Source organism: Hyposmocoma kahamanoa, unplaced genomic scaffold (genome assembly GCF_003589595.1).
Source record: "Hyposmocoma kahamanoa isolate Upper Pololo Valley unplaced genomic scaffold, ASM358959v1 86, whole genome shotgun sequence".
Taxonomy (NCBI): domain Eukaryota; kingdom Metazoa; phylum Arthropoda; class Insecta; order Lepidoptera; family Cosmopterigidae; genus Hyposmocoma; species Hyposmocoma kahamanoa.
In genome coordinates, this window is record NW_020654289.1 from 15,473,337 (window position 1) to 15,495,316 (window position 21,980).

At 36.6% G+C, this 21,980-nt stretch overlaps 2 protein-coding genes across 2 annotated transcripts in view; one reads left to right on the top strand and one right to left on the bottom strand.

Annotated features, from left to right (window-relative positions):
• The first annotated feature begins 8 nt into the window (after nt 1-8).
• Nucleotides 9-13,536, top strand: LOC113234924 (aldehyde dehydrogenase, cytosolic 2-like). The gene is made up of 7 exons (XM_026470446.1): nt 9-110; nt 385-487; nt 1,669-1,845; nt 4,895-5,013; nt 5,367-5,531; nt 6,238-6,372; nt 12,403-13,536. Exons 1-7 carry the CDS (start codon nt 9-11, stop codon nt 12,571-12,573), a joined length of 972 nt encoding a protein of 323 aa, XP_026326231.1. The 3' UTR covers nt 12,574-13,536.
• A 106-nt stretch (nt 13,537-13,642) lies between these two features.
• Nucleotides 13,643-21,980, bottom strand: part of LOC113234925 — a 34,764-nt gene continuing 26,426 nt past the window's right edge. Inside the window, exons 4-8 of the mRNA XM_026470447.1 lie at nt 21,579-21,718; nt 20,666-20,777; nt 18,607-19,090; nt 18,144-18,293; nt 13,643-15,240 (exon numbers count right to left, since the gene is read on the bottom strand). Of these exons, the coding sequence (XP_026326232.1) occupies nt 14,536-15,240; nt 18,144-18,293; nt 18,607-19,090; nt 20,666-20,777; nt 21,579-21,718 (1,591 nt within the window). The 3' untranslated portion in view covers nt 13,643-14,535. The remainder of the gene's footprint in view (nt 15,241-18,143; nt 18,294-18,606; nt 19,091-20,665; nt 20,778-21,578; nt 21,719-21,980) is intronic.

Consider the following 21,980-nt stretch of genomic DNA (forward strand, 5'->3'; position numbering starts at 1 on the left):
ATATTATAATGTTATGGTTCCAAAATTTCGCTTTCATTAAGCCATCCTATCAGTCAGAAGAATCGATAACCGATGGTGAAAGCGAATTCTTGAGTGGAGAACACGGCTTGGCAAGCGTAGTAGGACTGGCTCTGGCCAGATGAAGTGACTCTACAAAAGGTGCTGGCAGCAGATGCATGCGACAAGCTAAGGAACGGACGAAATAACGCGCATTGGGAGAGGCCTATATCCAGCAGTGGACTGCGATAGACTGATGATCATGGTGAAGCCAGCCTAAAATTTTCTCGTAGATAACGTTAAACATTTATTTTATAATGCTTAGTTAGTAGATGCCGAATAATAATTTCTCAGATAAAATATATTTCGTTCATTTCTTGTTCATAGGAAGCCGGTTTTCCTCCAGGCGTCGTCAACGTGCTGCCAGGTTATGGTGACACCGGTGCCGCTATTGTCAACCATCCTGACGTCGATAAGATTGCGTTTACAGGTATGGGTCTACCAGGAGTTCATGGTGGGGCATTTGAAAATTCTGTATTTATTATTGCTGGTACAAAGATCGAACAACACAAAGAAAAATTCCTTCGATCTGCACTCGAAATGTTGCTCTTATCAACTGAGCTATGAGCTAGCGGTGCATACAGTGCAATCATGCCGGCAGCTTGAACACAATGTAGATTATATACTTAAATTTACTTAAAATCTGTAGCTAATGATGCAAATTAAATACGCACTTATTTTATCCATAAAGAAGTCTTATAACAGGTGGCGCAAAAGTAATGTCATAATTGTGCGTTAATTTTTACAAATGGCATCAAATATTTATTGTACTTTGACATCTATGTTGTAGATAGATAGAGAATTAATTGACAAAAAGCGAACACACCTGAAGAACGTGGAATTATTGTTACTGCTTATTTGACCAATTTTCGATCTGTTGTTTGAGGACGCCGATGGTACTAAGTTGCTGAATTGGGTCCCGAGCATTGTTGGTTCTAGCAAGACGGAGCGACCTCTCACACAGCTCCAACAACTACAACTTTCTGGGCCGTGTGTTTTCCCGTTTTGGAGATTTGAACTGGCCGTCCAGATCACCAGATCTAACGGGGCTAGATGTCTTTCTTTAGGGCTTTTTGAAATCTCGCGTTTACCACAACAAACCACAAACCTTGCAAAGCTTGAAAGCTAACATTAATGAAGAAGTTACCAATTTGGAGCCAGATGTTTAGCGACAACATCAATTTTCAAAATACCGTAAAACGAGCACTAATGTGCGTCAAATCGGGAGGTGGTCACTTGACTGACATAGTTTTTTCAAATTAATGTCATTATTTTACATCTTCAAATAAACTTTTCGTGAAAACAAACCTCGTTTTTCCCATTTCTAACAAAATGGTAGCCAATTCACATTATGACCTTATTTTGCGCCACCTTGTATATTGCCATATCCTGGTAAAGAATCGTATTCTATTCTATAACAATACCGTGTTGTACATACCTACAGTGACATTAATTAGTCCTTTATAGAGTCATACAAACCCTGTGCCCAGCAGTGAGAAGTTTAATGTGATGATATGATTTATCAACATTGATAAAAGAGTAATTTCGAGATTGCCTATGCTATATTCTGTGCGTATTCTTAAATTTCTTCTTTTTTTACTTGTATCCTAGGCTCAACGGAAGTGGGCAAACTGATCCAGCGTAGCGCAGCAGACACTGTGAAACGCATTACGCTCGAGCTGGGCGGTAAGTCGCCCAACATCATCTTCTCCGATGTTGACCTCGAGTACGCCGTCGAGCAGTCGCACATGGCGCTCTTCTACAATATGGGGCAGTGCTGCTGCGCTGGTGAGCAAAAACTTTGACAGCCAATATACATATGTCGGAACAGTCATTACTTAGAACTGAATCGTCAGACATCGTTTGTGCAGATTTAGGGATCGTGCAATGCGATTACGTTTTAAGTAACATTATATTTTAATCATTTTTAAATCGGATAACAACTTGTACTTTCTATTAATTTTAACGCTCAAAATCACCTAGTGGGGCACTAGGTGATTTTAAGCGTTATTCGCGTTAGGTGAAACGGAAAGCAGATCCGTGATGACGACAACACTGCATCGCGAGCCGATCGCAAAGTGTATCCGATTGTGCTTGCCCACAATGTCACGACCACAGACATATATGTATATCTAGATAGACGCCGCAAGTACAGCAATTTGTATGAAAACCAAACGTGCCACATTTTTTATATCCACTATGACGTTACAAAAACTATTTAGTGATGGAAACTTCCTTCAGCTCGCTCTAAATCGAATAATTTGTTTAAGTATTTGTTGATTACAAGTAGTCGTAACATTAATATAGTACAAAAATACTAGAATAAGATAGTTAAGTCCTTTATTTTACTAGTTTAAAAAAAATGTTGATTGCTTAAGACTTTAATTTTTAATCGACCTCAAATATTAAAATTGTTGCCCTTCCAATAAAATGAGTACTAATACTACATGTACATATAACATACTTTTGTAATAGAAGATTGTATCGATTAACTTAAATAATGAAAACGCACGTCAATATAATATGAACTTGCGACTGCCTTAATTAATTTTACTAGATGGTTTTCTGTTGGTAATTGATCAAATAGATGAATGGCAAGACAAATGAAAGTGTTACTGCTGACTAAATATGGCCAAATCTTATTAATCAGAAGAGGTTTACTTAATTACGGCCTCGTGTGAAATTTTTGTGATTTGTTTATTATTTCTCGGATTTCTAACTCTGCTACTCTGCATATTTGGATAGCATCTTAGGGGGGATAAACTAAATCACCTTCGTCCTCGAAAGCAATAAACTCATACGTATGACCAACTCCAGATTTTTGCAAAGACAGCGCACTTATTTGCATTATATATTTTTTTGTATTCCTCGTATTATATATCCGACGATGTATGTAATTATTTGCTCGCTATACCGGAGATCATTGACCTACATGCCGGAGATAGACTGGCCACTGTCATTTCTTACCTATGCAGTGTAGTATTCCATGTAGCGACGTCTAAACGGTAAGCTGAGAACTAGATGAAATATCTATATCAATACCTACGTATAGATATGTCCACATTAAATTGAATTTGTTACTTAAAACTTGCATATTTTGATTATTCTCGAAATATCAAACGTTGAAAATTCAACCGATTTGCAATAAGATATTGACTACTTCAGAAAATAAAGTATATAATTGCTTATCCAAATCGGTCAAATAAGTATTACCTTTAATATTTCGAGAACAATCAAAACAGCGAGTATGTATTAAATATAAAAATCTATACGTCGTTAGTAATATAGATCAATAATACAAAATGTATGGTCTGAATATTTATTTGTACACCAGTTTGCCGTTCTCGTTTTTTACCCTTTCTTTTATTATAATATTCTCGAGCCTGTACAATATTGCGGTCCATTTCATTAGCGTTTGCTTTAGAAAAATTGTAATAGCTCCTGCCAGAAAGGACATTGCTGACTTCTCTGCACCAATTCATGACGAAGAACACAACAATTTTATTCAGTAAATACTCACATGGTTATTTTTATATTCGTGACACGTAATGCAATTTAAATTTATATGTATAGTTATTATTAAACATATATACTGTACGATTTTTTCAATATGTGCATCATTTTTTAACACTTTTAAAGTGATGTGTTCCACTTGGGCAAAGTGGAACACATTACTTTAAAACATTGTGGTCAAAATAGGCGCTTTGTTGTCGAGTTGCGGACACCAGCCCGTTGCACCAAGTACCAAATACCAATGTCCGAGTTGGATAGCACAACCACTTTTTGCCGCAATATTCTTTCTTTGTTATGTATGCATGAAAATCTTCAGTATTGTTACTAATGACTGTTTTTACATGTCTTACAATTTTTGAAAACAAACTTTTTTGCATTGGTGGCCATCCGGGTGGATGGCCACCAAAGCAATATGCTATAGCAGCGCATTTCTCTACATGAACACGAAAACAACTTGTTAACATTGTTTGAGTGTTAATCATTTCAATATTTAAATAATAATCCATACTGTGCGTTATAACATTAACATATTCATTACCATTGCTGGGTGTTCATTTTCGACAAAAGACTTCAAGGATTGTCAAATACTGTCATCCTCTTCACAATTTCCCTATAGGGAGTGTACAGATGTGATATTATTTATTAATAATGTTTTGAAGGCATTTTCAAATGCTGCAGTGTTAGACATTATATTATTATAGCCACGAGCTCTTATGGCTCCGAAAAAGTTTTCTTTCTATTGGGTCTTGATTCATATTTCTTAATAGAACAGAATTGATTCCCCGCGTCCTCAAATAATTATTAAAAGATTTGAAACCTTCAATTGTTTTCACCCAGCTGGTAAAAAAGGCACTGTAGTTTCTTTACCATTATTATTATTACATATAATATTTTCATTTATCGATTTTAATATTGGCAAAGTGGAGTTCCAAAATTTTAAATGGGGTGAGTTTGGTGTAACTGCCGATCTATAAATTTTTCCTTTCTGGAAGTTTGCGTTGACGGTGTCGAAGAGATCGTCAAACATCATTAGTAGTTCTGCAGTGTCGACGCTTTTCTCCGGCAAGCTCCTACATTCTGTAAATGAAAATGTTAATGGTGTACTTACATAATTTATATTCTATCATCAACATAATTTAGTTTAAGTTACAAATTTGGTTAGGGAAATTTACTCCTGTGTGAGAGTATATAATTTTATTTGCAGCGAATATCGTTGTATTAAGTAAACCCTAATTGAAAACTGATAAATTTTCAAAAATAATAAAGTTTAGTGACCCATTGTGTGAGCAATTATGTAATGGTAAATTATGTAATTTTTGTACAGGCTCGCGTACTTTCGTGGAGGACAAGATCTACGACAAGTTTGTAGAGATGTCAGCGGAGCGCGCGAAGAGACGCGTCGTCGGAGACCCCTTCGACCCTAACACAGAACAAGGACCACAGGTAATATTGATTACGGGAAAAATAATAATTAATGCGCGTAGCATTTTTGTTATCAGATATGTAATTATTATATAGTTTTTTTATTATTTTTTATTTCATGACCTTGGATTCGAGACCTGTCGAAATATAGTGACTGTTTAATGTGAATTACTGAAAATGCCATTCAGAATATCTGGAGTGATAACATTTAAAATTGCTATTGCTTCGCTTCTAGATCACTACTGTAGTTTAATCCTGAATGTCATAGTGGTACTATGTGAACTTTACCAATGCTGTTTCTGTAATATTAGTAATTATATATTTTTAAATCTACTTGTTTGCGACAGCCACTCTGACTGTATTATTTATTGCAGATCGACCTTGAGCAACGCACGAAGATCCTCGACTTGATCGAGAGTGGCAAGAAGCAAGGCGCGAAACTGGTAACAGGCGGCGGACGTAAAGGAGACGTGGGTTACTTCATCCAGCCCACTGTGTTCAGCGATGTTAAAGATGATATGGATATTGCCAAGATTGAGGTAACAAAACCCTTTAAGAGACGAGTGGGAGAAGAGAGTATAACCCTTTCAAACAAAAAAAGACTTCAAAATCGGTCCACAATTGATGGAGAAATCGGACAACATACATAAAACATACATACAGCCCAATGTATAAAACCTCCACCTTATTTTTTTGAAGTCGGCTAAAAATAGAAACAATGTGACCGTGACTCGCTTTCACGCCACCAAGGAACAATTCAATCTCCATTTTGGACTCGCAAATTTTAAAGTCACGATCGTTTGATAAATTATATTCAACTTAAAATACATTATCAAAAATATATTCATAAATAGGATTTTTTTAATTGTTTAAATAGCATATTCGCTTCCAATTGGCGGTTGCTTGTTGAATCTAACATAAGATACACGTTTTTATTGCGACATCGACATAAAAACACGAGTAAAGGAATATGATGAAGAAACAACCACGCAGCAAACAGTGTACAGCTCCCATATCTTTTCTACATAAGTTTTGTTTATAGGAACCCGGCCACATGATATCGGTTAACCACAAACCCCAGCGAGTACACAAGTCGGGGTCCGCCAGAGACGCCCGTGAAGGCGTATCACTGGCGGAGGGCTCGGCTCGTACATCCGCTGTACCCTGACCTTCCCGGCGAACCCGTGGTCTCTCGGGTCGGTAAATAGCAAATAATGTACAAATTAATAAATGTTAATTTTCCAGATTTTCGGCCCGGTGCAGCAAATCATAAAATTCTCCAAAATGGACGAGCTATTGCAGCGCGCCAACAACTCTGAGTACGGCCTCGCCGCTGCCGTCTTCACCAAGGATCTAGACCGTGCTAACTATCTCATACAGGTATGTACCTATTTTTTTAAACCCGAGTTTTTGCTTCTGGGGGTGTACTCTCGATCTCCGTCCGACATCCGTCCGAAACAATTACTGCCAAATAAGCAATACTTGACCAAATGAAAAGACGCGTGATGCGAATGAAGCTTCATACTGGATACTTATCTTTTAATTTTGTCGAATATTACTTATTTGACAGTAATTGTTTCGGACGGAGATCGAGAGTAGACCCCCTGATGTGAACTTATTTAGTAGCAGTACAACTTCTTGTGAAAGACTTCGTCCAGAGACGTGTGTGTGCATTGAGTAAGAATCCTCTGAAGAACGTTCAAAAAAGAAATGTCATTTAGTAACAGTTCTAAAACAGAAACCCACCGTGAATCTCAGACATATTAACTAAATGGTTCGAAACATGTCACGCAAAAATTCAACTTAAATGCGTGAGTTATCTGTTATTTTAGTTAATAGTTCTAAAACAATTGTAGACACCAGTCTTTCTATTTGTAAAAAGATAAATAACGTAATGTGTGCTCACTCAGTTCTTACAGAGGGCCAGTCAGATCTACAAAAGCATTAACAACTTACACTAGTTTTTAGTAGTAGTTTTGTGAAACTATCGTCTTTAATTGATTGAGATTTTTGAGAACTTTGATGATTGAGAGGCTTTTTAAAATTTTTACAGATAGTTTCTTAGGGTCACTCCATCCACGCGCTTACAAAAGGAACGATTTCCATTACAAACCAAATAACAGAATTAAATATCGTTTGTCTAGATGTAATAAAAGTTATAAATGATTTTGTATAATATAAATGTAACCACTAATGTCGGTTGTTTTTGAATAATGTTTTTTTAAGTGGTTAAACTCAAAACTCACATTTCTGAAAAGTGAAAAACGTCAATAACTTTTGGTTTGTGTGTTACAGAGACTGCGTAAAGTGTTATAGTTCAAGTTTTAGTAGAATTTGTTAATAATATTTGACTATTTCTGAGAATATTCGTACATTTACAAAAAAGGGTTTACCCCGAATCAGTAGAAAAAATACTAAGTTTTTATTCAATCGTCCAAAAATAAATAGGAAAATTTTGAAGAATAAACATTATTTTTTAATACTACGAAGAGTGAAAAGTGTAGTCTTATTCATTAATTAATTATTTCAACTTTTTCATAACAATGTTTTTTACTCTTCATACAAAAATAAAATTGCCGCCCCCCTGACCTCCAGTGTTTGTCGCTTCATAAAATACAAAATGTCTCATTAATAAAGTGTATGTTTTTGTATTACAGGCTTTGATTTAATGTAGTCTTAGTACTAAAGTGATTTGATATGTGGTTTCATAGTAAAAGTTTATATTACTTAAACTTTTAAATGCCAAAAATAAAATGAGCCATACCGATTTAGTTTTTCTTTCGTTACGCTTAATTTCCACTTTCACTTAATTTCCGAACTCATCATCATCAACTAGAATCATCCTTATTGGCTGTTGGTTTGGCGCCCTCGGCCATATTTTTCATGACAATCAGTCCAAATGTGATGGTCAATATTTTCGTGTCCTTAATAGTAAAGAACTTTTTATGATAAGGTGGGTCTTGATTTATTTATCCCTTCGTAGTACACGTAAATTAAAAGTTTAATAATACATTTGTTATATCAGGTTATAACAAACCATTGACATTTAAAAACATACTATTATTTCGTAACATTTTTATGCATTTCGTTACATAACAGGATAAACCTGAGTGTACACAGTTATTACCCGACTTCGACAATGCAAAAAAGAATGAGTTTGGCAGTAGGGCAGATATGTAAATATTATGCATATATGTAAATGATTGTAATTCTGATGAGATATTGATAAAATAAATAGACTTTACTATTTAATAGATTTAATTAGAAGTAAAATGTGTAACATACATCGCAAGCACAAGTGACACGTCAATGAACCGGGCAAGAGAGCGGGGGAAACAAGTGAGCGATTGCAATGTATTGGAGATAAAACATTGCTCATAGAAAAGCGGCAGGCGCTTAGTGTTTTAGTTTGTGTCCAAAGTTCCATCATCCTCTCCTGGGCGTAAACCCATTGCAATGTAGAAGGCTTCATGCTTTGGCCGGTGTAACCCCTTCGTAAGTGCATCAGCGACCACGTCCTCAGTCTTCTTGTAGTGAACTGATATTTGTTTGCAAGCGATTTTTTCTCTCAAGAAATGGTACCTCACATCGATATGTTTGCTGCGCGCGTGTTAGGTCTCGTTACCTGAAAGACTTATAGCACTTTGGTTATCACAGTACATACAAAGTGGAGTACCTGCAGTTTCAGGCCAGAAGCTTTCTTCCAACTGTTTAAGCCACAGAGCCTCTTGGATAGAATAAGCGAGTGACATGTACTCCGCTTCCGTGCTAGATAGGGCTATGGTTTGTTGCTTCTTTGATGCCCAGCTAATGGCTGCACCCTGAAAAATAAAAATATATCCTGTGCAGGATCTTCTGTCTACTGAGTCGCTTGCCCAGTCTGCATCACAATAGCCAGTGATATTTTTATTATCCTTTTTGAATAATAATTTTGTATTTTTAGTTGCTTGTAGGAATCGAACTACTCTTTTCACTGCGGTCCAATGAGTGATAGTTGGTTGATTGTTAAATTGACTTAGTGAATTGACAATATATGCTATGTCAGGTCTGATGCCTTGAGATAAATACAATAGGCATCCTATAGCTTCTTGATAAGGAGCGTCCTGCAGTATTTCATCGTCCTTTTCTGTCCTTTTTAATTGTATATTAGGGTCACAAGGTGTCCACACAGGTTTACATTCACTCATTCCAAATCAAGATAAGATTTTCTTTAAGTAAAGAGCAAACTCTTCAAGTCAAGGGATATTTCATTTTCACTTTGATTAATTCTAAAACCAATGCATTGTCTTGCTTGACCTAAATCCTTTATACTAAACTTTTGTTTTAATTTTTCTTTAATCATTATTGCAGTTTCTTTATTTTTCTAAAAATATAACAGATCATCCACATAAACAGTAATGAACAGAATGTCGTCTGCAGATAAAATTTGATAGTAAATGCAAGGATCAACTTTCGAACGTATCATTCCAATTTCAATAAGAGCTATGTTCAATTTTTTGTTCCACTGTCTGCTAGCCTGTTTGAGTCCATATAAGGATTTGTTTAATTTACTTACCTTTTCCCCTTGCTCAAATAGTGGAGGCTGACACATAAAAATCTCTTCTTCTACGTCTCCTTGCAAAAAAGCGGTTACTGCATCCATTTGGCAGATTTTTAATCCATATTTTACTGCTAAACCAATGAGATATCTGATAGATGTATAACGTACAACAGGCGCATAGATCTCATGATAATCTATTCCTTTTATTTGTTGGTACCCCTTAATTACAAGTCTTGCTTTATAGCGTACAACACTACCATTTTCGTCAGTTTTTCTTTTAAAAACCCATTTGCAGGGAATCTTCTTCTTATTTCTTGCTAAGTCAACCAATGACCATGTATTATTCTTGAGTAGTGATTGATATTCATTGTGCATGGACTCTTTCCACTTTTCTGCATTGTCACTTTTCATCGAGAGTTTGCCGATCATTATTAACTAAACTCGTTGTTGACTCACCAGTCATACACATGAACGATGTGTCCATAGTCTTGATGATTTCTTCTCGTCGTTTTGACCGGAGATTCATGTTGACATTCGGAGGAGTGCTACAGCTGACCTCAACATCAGGTATATATGTTTCATCTGTAGGGTCATCATACACATCAGAGCTTGAGGTGTCCGAAATAGCAATCGGAGTTTCTTGTGTCGTATTTACAGTGTCATAGACATTATCATTTTCAGACCTCATTTCGGGCTGCTGTTCAGTTAATGGTAAGTTAATTTCATTTATCTCTTTGTTACTTTTATTTACATTTGACGTTTCTTGACTATTATTTTTATTTGTGATATCTATTTTTCTTTCAGATGCAGAATTGAGGAACATATTTCTTTTTACAGATGCTCCAAGGAAAACTACATCTCTGCTCGTGATTGCTTTTCTACTTTCGGGATCTATGAATCCTAGGTACATAGTATAATAACCAATAACCTTTGGTACAATTTGAATACCGGACAAAAATTAACTCACATGATTTCGCATCCAGTTTTTGTCGTTTCTCCTTTGGTATATGCACCATTGCTCGACATCCAAAAATTTGTAGATGACTTAAATCTGGCTTAGGACCACTCCATACTTCTTCAGGTGTGATGTTGGAGAGAGCTTGAGTGGGTGACCGGTTGACTATGTATGTAGGCTTCTGTTGACTCAGCTTCACCCCAGAAGTCTTTCTGTAAAGCAGCATTAAAAATCATACATTTGGCACGTTCAATAAGCGTACGGTTCATCCTCTCACTTAGCCATTTTGTTCAGGTGTATACAGAATGAATGTTTGATGTAGAATTCCATTTTTCTTTAAGTAAGCATTAAATTGTCTATTTATATATTCTTTTCCGTTATCACTTCTTAAAATCTTAATCTTTTTATTTAATTCGTTTTCTACACGACTTTTAAATTCAACGAATTTATCAAATACCTCACTTTTATTTTTGATAGCGTACACAAATACTTTACGTGAGTAATCGTCAATGAAAGTTGTAAAATACCTTGCACCTCCAATTGATGTAGTTTGCATCGGTCCACAGTCAGTATGGATTAGCTCTAACAATTCCTTTGCTCGGGAGCCACTACTCGGTAGAGATTGCCTGGTTTGGTCCAAACATGGTATATATACAAAACTTTCTTTACACGGTGATAATTTCGCGCCAGAAGCATAGTTTGGTATTTTATTGACATCAACAAAGTTTAAGTGGGTCATACGTTGATGCCACAAGTACGTATCAGTCTCTGTTGTAGCTGTCATTGCTCGGATTCTACTGTTATTGACATTCAATCTGTAGGTATCGTTAATAAGATTAGCACTAGCTACTTTTGTCTCCATTTTCGTTATGTATAAAACAACCATTTTTATCAAAATGTATTTTACAGCCAGCTTTAATTATTTTACTCACAGATAGTAAATTAGTTGACAGTCCTGGTACAAACAATACATTTCTCATCTGTATTGAATTGCTGCTGCTATCCTTAGTAATTATTTGTATGGTGATGTCACCACAACTTTCAACATTTAACACTTTGTTGTCTGCGATTCTTATGTTGTGAACAGGTGGAGCAGTTACGTTCTCTAACCATTCCTTGTGCATGGTCAACTGCATGGCTGAAAAAGCAGCTATAAAACCATTGTTATTTTTACCTTCGTTCGCTTGCGTTCGTGTCCGTTCGCTCGTGTTCGTGTCCCTCAAATCTTTGCGATTTTAAAATTAGTGGCACAGCTTCTGCTATGGACAGGCGTGTCGCGTGTTGTGTCAGGTGTCACTTGGTATCATAAAAAAAATATCGGCTATTTAGGAACATTGCAATGTAGCTTAGTAACAGCGAAATAAAAAAGAATATTGACTACTGACAAGGCCGTAGTAGCCCAATGGTTTGACTTACCACCTCTCAAGTAGAGCACCGTGCGTGGGTTCGTATCCGGGTTCGCAAAATTTACCATGGGCTTTTCGATCAAAGTAAAACATCGTTATGAAACCTGCACGTCAAAGAAGGTTCACAATCCTCAGAAAACGTGTGAAATCCCCAACCGGCACTGGGCCAGCGTGGCGGACTATAGCCTAGACCCTCGCTTTAGAGGAGACCCGTGCCCAGCAGTGGGACGTATAAATGGGTTGATGATGATTGACTACTCATATTACTTTTTATATTTAGCATAGCATATATATATAGCACTAGCATATCCATACAAACGGGGAACGCTGCTAGCATCTTGGGCACCTTGCTGCGGGGACCCAATTTTATCCATATAATTTAATCTTAGTTTTACTTTCTAGTATTTAAGCTTTTATTGTACCTTACCTGTATATTATGAAAATAAAATAGATTGATTTTATATTTACTAAATACGCCTGGTTGTTATAATTTTATTAATTGTCAACAGGGTCTACGTGCAGGCACAGTTTGGGTGAATGACTACAATGTGTTCGGAAACCAAGTGCCATTTGGAGGTTTCAAGCAATCAGGCATCGGGCGCGAGAACGGTCCGTACGGTATTAAGAACTACACTGAAATTAAGGCTGTTATCGTTAAACTTACCGAGAAGAACTCGTAGATGCGTATCATTCCGTATACTGGAACGGAGGAAACTACATACAAAACTTAGGTCTGGTGAATCATGTACTAAATGAAAATATGTGGTGCTAAGAAAATAAATTTGGTTTTTAAAACTAGTGAAAATTCATTACATTGTCTTCCAAATTCTAAGCTTAATGTGAATGTAGTTTATAAGGAAAACTATGAACTCTGAGAAGCATTTTTTGTTCTTTTTACATATCGTGAACTTCGGGTGCCATAATTTCTGCTATACTACGTAAAATTTAACTTTATTAGAATGACACATATCGAACTTTATGTACCATTTATGGACACGATCAGTGATATTGAGAATCGACAGTCAGGTGGTCCAAGGGCAAAAAGTGGATGTTAAATATTTATATTGACTTGATGACATATTTGAATTGTTACTTGTAAGGGTCCGCCCACGTGGCACCACTTTTTCTTAATTTTCAGTTAATTTCTGTAATATTACCGAGCACACCTCATTGAATAAAAAAAACACCAAAAGCTAGTTTTCTAGTTCCGCTTCCAACTGTGATAGGTGCTCATCAAGCCTTAGGTCCGCCCGTTAAACGTTGCCAAGGCCAGTTGTTTGAGGTAGTACCGTTATTCCTAGCACCCCCTGCCCCGTCGTTGCTATGGCCGCTACTGCTACTAAATTGGCCGAAAATAACATAAAGTTGCTCAAAACACGAACACACCGCCAAACCACGTCTCGACTGGATGTGTTGATACTCATATTTTCAATGTCCCTACACGAACTTTAAGTACTCAAAATAAACGTTAATAATATTTCTTACTGAATTTACTCCAATAGTGATGTACTCACGATTTATGAAGCGACCTGTCATTCTTATCAAGTTAAATTTTACGGAATACAATATTTTTTTATGTTGCTTGTTAACCTTAGTTTTCATTCGGTTTCACTATCAGGAGGTGCTGTTCAATTATATATTTTTTATAATAAAACATCTTTATAAAAAGTACAAAGTTTTATTTTAACAAATTACGTCTAAAATCAACCACACGTTTGCTAACAATTGTAGTGTAATTTAAAAAACGGAAACTTAAAAACAATATTGTAATTAACTATATAAATTCTGAATTTTAGAAATGACAGTAAAATAGACAACCAACAAAGATTCTTTGGTGTACGATTATCTAATACAAAATTTTAGAAATAAGAAAGACATGATAAAAGTTTTAAATCAAGGTGGTTTAAAAAAGTAATTTATATAAAATGTGAACCTTTATAAGGTGGCAAGCTATTCTAAAAATCACAATTCTGGAATGCTTTGTGCTACTTAATCTAAAAATCACACAGCCTTGCATTACGATTATTAAAACGTTATCGAGAACTATTAAAAATCTAAGTCTAAAATGACACCATAAAGAAAACCAACAAATTCTTTGGGTTATCTTAATGCAAGGACGGAATCGGAAATACAATACCACATACTTTATAATCATGTATTTTTCATTCAGCAGTTTTAGTGTTTGATCAACTTTGTACTCTTCTAAAGTCAAAAGTATGACGAAAATGTCTCGAAGAAGAAATTTGCACGAATTGTTAAATTGTACTAAGTACTACATAGACAAGTGAATAAATATTACGCCACTAGTCATAATTAAGTTCTGCAAATAAATAATGCCCTTTACATGAGCGTCAACAAGACTTACGTTTTAAGTAACCGCATTTTATCGAAGTTGTACTTTGGATTTACTTAATACGTCCTGCGTGTTTATTTAGTCAACATTATTAAATGTTAGGTATCTGATGGTAAAGCTACATTTCTATATGTACGAACACACATGTAAGTTTACGTTACACTTGCATGCAAGTTGAATACGAAACGCAACATAAAGGTTCATTCGGTTCTAATTACCGGACTAAATTAATCGTTATAGCACCATTCAAACACACTAAGTTCTAAATATCTAGCTAACATGAACCGCGTTATACAATCTCAGTATTTTCTTTCTCTGCCTCGGAATCAATGTCCTCATTAAGAACTGAAAGGTTCTCTTCTGATATCTTTTGGAGATATCCACAATTCAGTGAACTTTTATTTAAATCTACTTCAGCTAGTTCTGCATTAGTGTTGATTACACCAGCTATGTCTGCTTTAGCTAGATCAGCTTCAATCTTCTTTTCGAGTAGTTCGAAATCGTCAGTCTCCTGTAGATTTTTAACACATTCTTCCGATGACGAATCTTGATAACTCATTACGTTTTCGATATTGAGTTCGATCTCATCACCTGTCGTTACCAAAGATGGACTGCTGTTGCTAAGAACTCTACTTCCTTCATTTATGGTTTGCACGAAAACTTCCGACTTTGGTCGAATATTTTCGCATTCCGTATTTTTCGTTCTGCGGCAGACTATAGGGGTTTGAACAAATTGGTTCACTTCCGATTTCGATTGTGCTTTATTACATTCGTTACTCTTCGTCCTGCGGCAGACTAAGGGGGTTTTATTTTTTTTGTCCTTTGGGAAGACGCGTTGTATCCTCTCTTCTACTAGAGATATGCTGCGTTTAAACAAAACTGTGTCTTGAGCTCTGCTGTTGTCGAAACTACAGCCGTCAATCGCATCGCGAGATTCAGTATCAGAGTTGTCGCATCTAAAATAGATTGTGTCACATCCGTTTTCTTGTTTTACCTGTTGGAATATTTATTTTGTATCAATGTTTTTAGAAAAATGTTACAACTTAAAATAAGCAATATGTCATTCACACACTAGGCGCCAAATCAAGCTGTTTGAAAAGTAAGAATTTCTCGTAACTAAATCATAGGAACTAAAAACAAATTTTGAAAAAGAATATTCTGAAGGTAACAACCATTTTATTAATGTTCAATTAGAGGAGTACAATTTTTGATGTAAAATGACGACTATCGACACCATTGATTGTTCTATTAACGTGTAGCTTAAATGGAGACGAATTAACTTTTGATCTCGAATAATACTGGCGCTAGCCACCTACCTACTTGAGTAGCAGTAGAGCCCCTTGTGAAAGAGTTCGTCCAGGATAGTACTGCCACCTTACCTATTTCTGCCGCCAAGCAGTAATGTCAGCATTACTGTGTTCCGGTTTTGAAAGATAAGGGTGCTGGTGAAATTACAGGCACAGACTTGTCAACATACACTGCCGGCCAAAAGTTTGAGACCACTAGTACGAATCTTTGTCACTAATAAAATATTTCAAAACTGCTTGAGATATACTAAAAAAAATTGAACACCTGCATATTCTATTGTTATTAGAATAATTCTAAAAGTCAATCTTTTAGTAAATTTTTAAGTTATTATCCTATAAAGGCCTATTGTTTCCAAACATCAATGAATGCCGTGAAATGCCCAGATGGTAGAGTCATTGTAATATTTTTATGAGCTGCTCATTACTAATTATTTTGGTTTTGTTTCGTGTTATCCGATATTTAGAACTATTTTGCTTCATAAAACATATTTATTACCTGAGTTTTCATGGAGTTAAACTTTCATTGTCTTGGTTAGTCCAAGCTCGTCGTTGTTACAGTGAAGACATCTTAAAATGGGAAAAGTGCGCGAAAATAGCAGTGAAACTCGTTCTGTTATATTTGTTTTACACAACGAAGGCAAATCAGAACGTGAGATTGCCACTCAACTGAAATTTTCGAAAACTTGTGTTCATAACAAAATAGCGCTATACAAGAAGACTGGCAGTAATCAAGATCGTCCGCGATCGGGAAGGTCGAGAGCTACGACTTCTAGCGAGGATAAGTTCATCGTCGTTACCAGCAAGCGGAATAGACGCCTAACAGCACCAGAAATCCGCGCAGAAGTGAATAAATCCCGATCTGAACCTGTGTCATTGACCACAGTAAAAAGACGATTGAGAGATGCTAACTTATTTGGTCGCGTCGCCGTTCGAAAACCACTACTAAGGCCACAAAACAAAAGGAAACGGATGCAGTGGGCTCATACCCATCGAGACTGGACCGAAGAAGACTTTAAAAAAGTTCTTTGGACAGATGAATCCAAATTTGAAATATTTGGATCAAAACGACGAATTTTTGTTCGACGTAGCGCCGAGGAAAAGATGATGCCAGACTGTGTGGTGCCAACAGTCAAGCATGGTGGTGGTTCCATTATGGTCTGGGGATGCTTCTCGAGCCATGGAACCGGAGATTTAGTACGAGTTGAAGGGATCATGAAAAAGGAGCAGTATAAACGAATACTACAGCAAAATGCCGTTCCATCTGGTTTAAAATTAATTGGAAATGGATTTTATTTTCAACAAGATAATGATCCAAAACATAGTTCAAAATTATGCAGGGGTTATTTAGAACATAAAGAAACAGAAGGGGTGTTAAAAAATATGGTGTGGCCCCCTCAGAGCCCGGATCTTAACCCAATTGAGCTTTTGTGGGAAGAGCTTGATAGAAATGTGCGTATTAGGTGTCCCTCCTCGCAAGAAGACATGTGGAAGGCTTTACAAGAAAGCTGGAACAATATTTCACAAGAAACAATTGACAAATTGATTGCTCGTATGCCGAGACTAGTGAGAAATGTAATTAAATGCAAGGGAGGGTTTTTTGACGAAAAATCTGTTTAAAACACGAACGGCATTTTTAACGTAAATGGTTGATATTTCTTGATTTGTTTTGTTTTCTTCTTGATGTATGTGTATTAGTAGATGAGTATTTTAATCAATAATCAAACCTCTTGCTTTATACTTTGAGTTTTATTTCATTTTCCTTCTTTGATGTAAGTGGTCTCAAATTTTTGGCCGGCAGTGTATGTCTCAGGGTAACGAACGCAGTGGTAGTGCCCTTCAGATCTTTGCAATTTAAAGCTCTGAGTGGCACTGTAACTGTTATGGACAGGCGTGTAGCTTACCATCAGGCGCACGCTTTGTTCGTCCCGTCACTTAATGTTATAAAAAAAAACCTACTATTACCTTTTATAATCTCAGTACAGAGTACAGTACAGTACTAAAAAAACCGACCTCAAAAGTACGTGGAATTACGTCTATTTGTTAAGTTTAATTGAAATATTCTAGTTCGCCACTATACAGGAGTTGACACTGGAGATAATAAAAATAGGTTCTCACTACGACACTACTCACAGCAAATACGCTCACTGACTCAAAGTATTTCGAGAGAAAAACGCCTTGAATTGGAGAAATAGCATTATCAACTAAATGATTGCTAAAAGTGATTGCTCCTAAATTAAGTTAGGCGCTATTTATAAAAATGACTCTTCATGCGTTGAGGTGGATGATTTTCTTCAAAATGAAATGGGACCACTATGGAAATACCCCCTTTCCAACAAAAAAAGAATCATGAAAATCGGTTCACAAATACCGGAGTTATCGCGTAACATACATATAAAAAAAAAGAAGAACATACAGTCGAATTGAGAACCTCCTCCTTTTTTGAAGTCGGTTAAAAATCAATATTGTGTTGTCAGCCGAAAAATTGATTTCTATAAATTAAAATTTAGGAACATTTTTTTATGGTACCAAGTGATGAGATGGACAAATCGTGTGGAAGATAAAAAAATGTAACTTATTACACAGCCTGTACCTTGATGAGACAGCAGTCATCCTCCTTCTCGCAGAGAATCTCGTGCAGCGAGCCATGCAATGGAATGAGCTTGACACGCCCACCGAAATTCTCCTGCATCTGCGTCGACAGGTCATCGTCAATGTACAGGTCCTCAGTGCTGCGAGCTTCCTATAGTGGAAAAAAAATGCTATTTGAATGTGAACCTTCTTCGACGTACTAGTTTCATTACGATGTTTTCCTTCACCGAAAAGCTCATGGTAAATATCAAATTAAGTTTCGCACATTAACTCGGAGAACTCAGAGGTGCGAGCCCGGAGTCGAACCCACGGCCTCTCCTTGAGGAATTACCATTCCTCACCATTAGGCTTATCTGTATAATTATTATTTGGTAAATGGAAATGATACACTATAGTATTGAGACGACTTGTAGAAACAGCTAGAATATACCTAAATAAATAAATAAAATTTTCAGCGTTCTCACCTGAATAGCATTGAAAGCCTGACATCTCTTTAGCGAAGGGGCTTGAACATCATCGCTTGATACTGTGTCTTCCATAGAAATATTCAAGTTGTCCTTTCCACTGTTGTTATTATCACATATTGTCACATTCACACAGTTATCTAAAACTTGTAAACTATTCTCGCCAGAACGACTGAAAGTTATTTGAAGTAATGGCTTGTTGTTTCCATTGATTTTTACACGTGAGAACGACTTCAAGTTAGCGTCTTTCTTCAAGGTCTGGTTGGCATCTTCTCCGTTCCTTAAGTTTTCCACAACGTTAGCAACGCCTTTATTTATAATTTCGTCGTTTTTAGCAAAACTAGACGAATTGTCGTCTGATATTTCGTGCAGCATATGTTGGAGCTCTTTGCGGATTAGATCTCTAATAAAATCTTCTATGCTTCGTGTGTCCGTTGCTTGGTCTGTCCTTTGTTCAACGTAAGTATCTTCTTCGGTTAACGTCCTGTAAAATATAGTGACTTCACAACCTGCCTTGAAACAAGTTCTTTTTTTATGATAACAAGTGACGGGACGAACATGTGCGCCTGGCGGTAAGAGACACGCCTACCCGTAACAGTTGCAGTGCCAAACGAGGGAACTCAGCCCTCCTTGTCATAACTAACACATTTGCACTTCGCTAACTGCCTCCGTGGCCGAAGGGTTACCATGCCGGACTGCCACGCAGAGGTCCCAGGTTCGATTCCTGGGCCGGGAGAAACGTTTTTTATGGCCTATATTTATTTCTCTCGTGAGTTTGGGTGTAATTTGTGGTTATCTATGTGTGTGTCCATGGCACCTGCGACACAGGGTTTCCCTAGTGCGGGGCTATGTTGAATGTGTACGTTATTTATTTATTAACTTCAGTAACTTTCGAGATATAGGCACCTACTTTTCTTTTACAATAAAAATGTCAATTATCATGATTTTGCTTGACAGTAAAACAAACTAAATAAGATATAAAAAAAGCAATTAGAGAGGATTGTAGATCTTGTTTCGCCGATCCCAGATATGTTAATGACTCAATTTTGTTAAAAATGTCCATTACTTTCGTAATGATAAGGAGGGCAGAACTATAAACAAGTATTTTTTTGCATTTGGTTTTATTCAAATTAAATAATATTACAAAACGCTTCTTTTTTATTAATTTCCTCATTCAAATGCGTCAAAAAAAAACGTCTTGTCAGCGCGGTGCCTGCACGTGCGTAGATAAGAAAGCAGGGAAGGGTTGAACCCGCGCGTCTGGACAAGAATAGTGTTTTTGACATGTTGCTAATGCTAAACTTGTTATTATCCAGCGCAGTAAGTGAGATTCTACAAGATCGCAAGGTTTACATAGTGTGGCACAACCATATTCATGTTGTAAAAAAAAATTCAATTTCAATATTATTTAACTCGTATAATGGTTTCCACTAACGATTTTGGGCAGAACTGGCATAAAATCGGGCGCTTTGGGTAAAAACTCATGCGATCGGATTGGGTTTTAATACACTGCCTATTTCCAGTTGCAGTGCAACTCAGGCTTTAAATCGCAAAGGTCTTGAAGAACGATGCTACTGCACACTTTACCGACACATTAAGTTGATAAATCCGATGTGCCTGTAGTTTCACCAGCTCCCATCCAAAACCGGTGCGCAGTAATAATGCTCGCAAGACTGCTTGGCGACAGAAATATGTTTGGTGGCACTGCTACTAACTTACTATGGTCACTTTAACTTCGGTGATTGGACGAGAACTGGTGTTTTCAACGTGGCATTTCATCATAATATTGCTCATTCGGTACAACAACAGCAAAAAAATATACAAAATCTCGACGATTAATATCATGATTGCGTCAAGGCATGTAGTTTCATTAACGACTGCAAGGTGGCGCTATAAGTAGTAAAATCGTAATGCAGAAAGAAGTGACATAATTAAAACTCGTCTTGGACTCTATAAACAAGTACAAGTAGGCCATTGTTGTACCTTGAGCGATATAATCCCTATGTGATTAGATACGTGTATATACGCTGCGCAATGTAGATCTATTTCAACAGCTCACCCTTTGTCAGCGTCTTTCTTCCAAGTACGGAATCGGTCAATGTCTCTGTTTCCAAAATTTATACATTTCGCAACACTTTCTCTCGCTTGGCAAAACTGTTCCCAATGACTCCCTGTAATGTCAAAAACAAATCCACCCATTTCAATTTAACTAACAAAAATGTCAGAATAAAATAAAGACAGTGAGACCTACCTTGTTTATGAAAAAAGTATGATTGAGAACGTAAAGTAAACATTCATGATACATAAAAAAGTTTTATTTTAGTCCAACACCACTCCATTAACAATAATTATGTATAGGAAATGAAACTATTTTTCTGGATTTAAATTACATTATATTTGTTTTTTTTTTTAAAAAAAAAAACAGCGTTTCGGGTCCTTTACGCGATTAAAATCCGGAAAAATAGTTTCATTTCCTATGTGTAACAATCGCGAAAACTTAAGAACTCGATAATAGATATGTACAGTCAAGAGCACATCAAGCTTGACACTTTGTACTTTGGACCGTCCTTATCGTAAGTGGTACGAGTAGGATTTAAGTCTTAAGTGTCAAGCTTGACGTGCTCTTGACTCTGTAAGTAACAGATGAAACAATGACAATAAAACATGTTAAAATAAAAGACGAGAAGGAGATTAATTCAATACTAAAATAATTATATTTACAAAATTAAACAAATACACTGTGCAACACAGACTAATTAGTTTAATAAAAAATAAATAATAGCGTCAGGAGAAGCAACCGGTGACACTAGTTTGTAAAATAAGATTAAGTGCATAGAACGTACATAATGTGCGAGAAAAACAAATACGTACTTAACAGTTTCCCCGCCCTTCTCAAATGTTAAATAAAGATTCCTAAACATAGGATTAGTAACTATGACCATGCATAATTATTTCTTTTTAATTAAACTGACCGCTTTTGCCGCTACTGGCAGGCGAAACAGGGTGTCCTCTGAAAGGCTTTGAAGCTGCTTTTTTCGCGTTCAAATGCGGAAAAGACTTCAGCAACGTATCCACGCAGTGAGATGCTGGCTTCACCGCCGGTATGCGACAACTGGAAATTTTAATCAATACGAATTTCTAGAGGCAAAAATATGAAGGTTCACGTGTAGGGTTAATCGCATCCATATCGATCGTCCATTCGGTGATCGGGTGTGGGCCGGTACTTTCATCGTGGTACGTTGACTACAGAAGCAATGATGAGAGTACAGTCCATAAATACAAGGTGAATGGAAGTGTGACACTATCAAAATCAATATCAAATAGCCAACGACACGCGGTGTTCCCAGGCGGTCACCCATCCAAGTACTGACCGC

Excerpts from the sequence above, each read along its gene's own strand:
- LOC113234924 (XM_026470446.1), top strand. The coding sequence starts at position 9 with ATGTTATGGTTCCAAAATTTCGCTTTCATTAAGCCATCCTATCAGTCA. Across the intron at positions 111-384 it reads TGAGTGGAGAACACGGCTTG|GAAGCCGGTTTTCCTCCAGG; the intron begins GCAAGCGTAGTA and ends TCTTGTTCATAG. Across the intron at positions 6,373-12,402 it reads GTGCTAACTATCTCATACAG|GGTCTACGTGCAGGCACAGT; the intron begins GTATGTACCTAT and ends AATTGTCAACAG.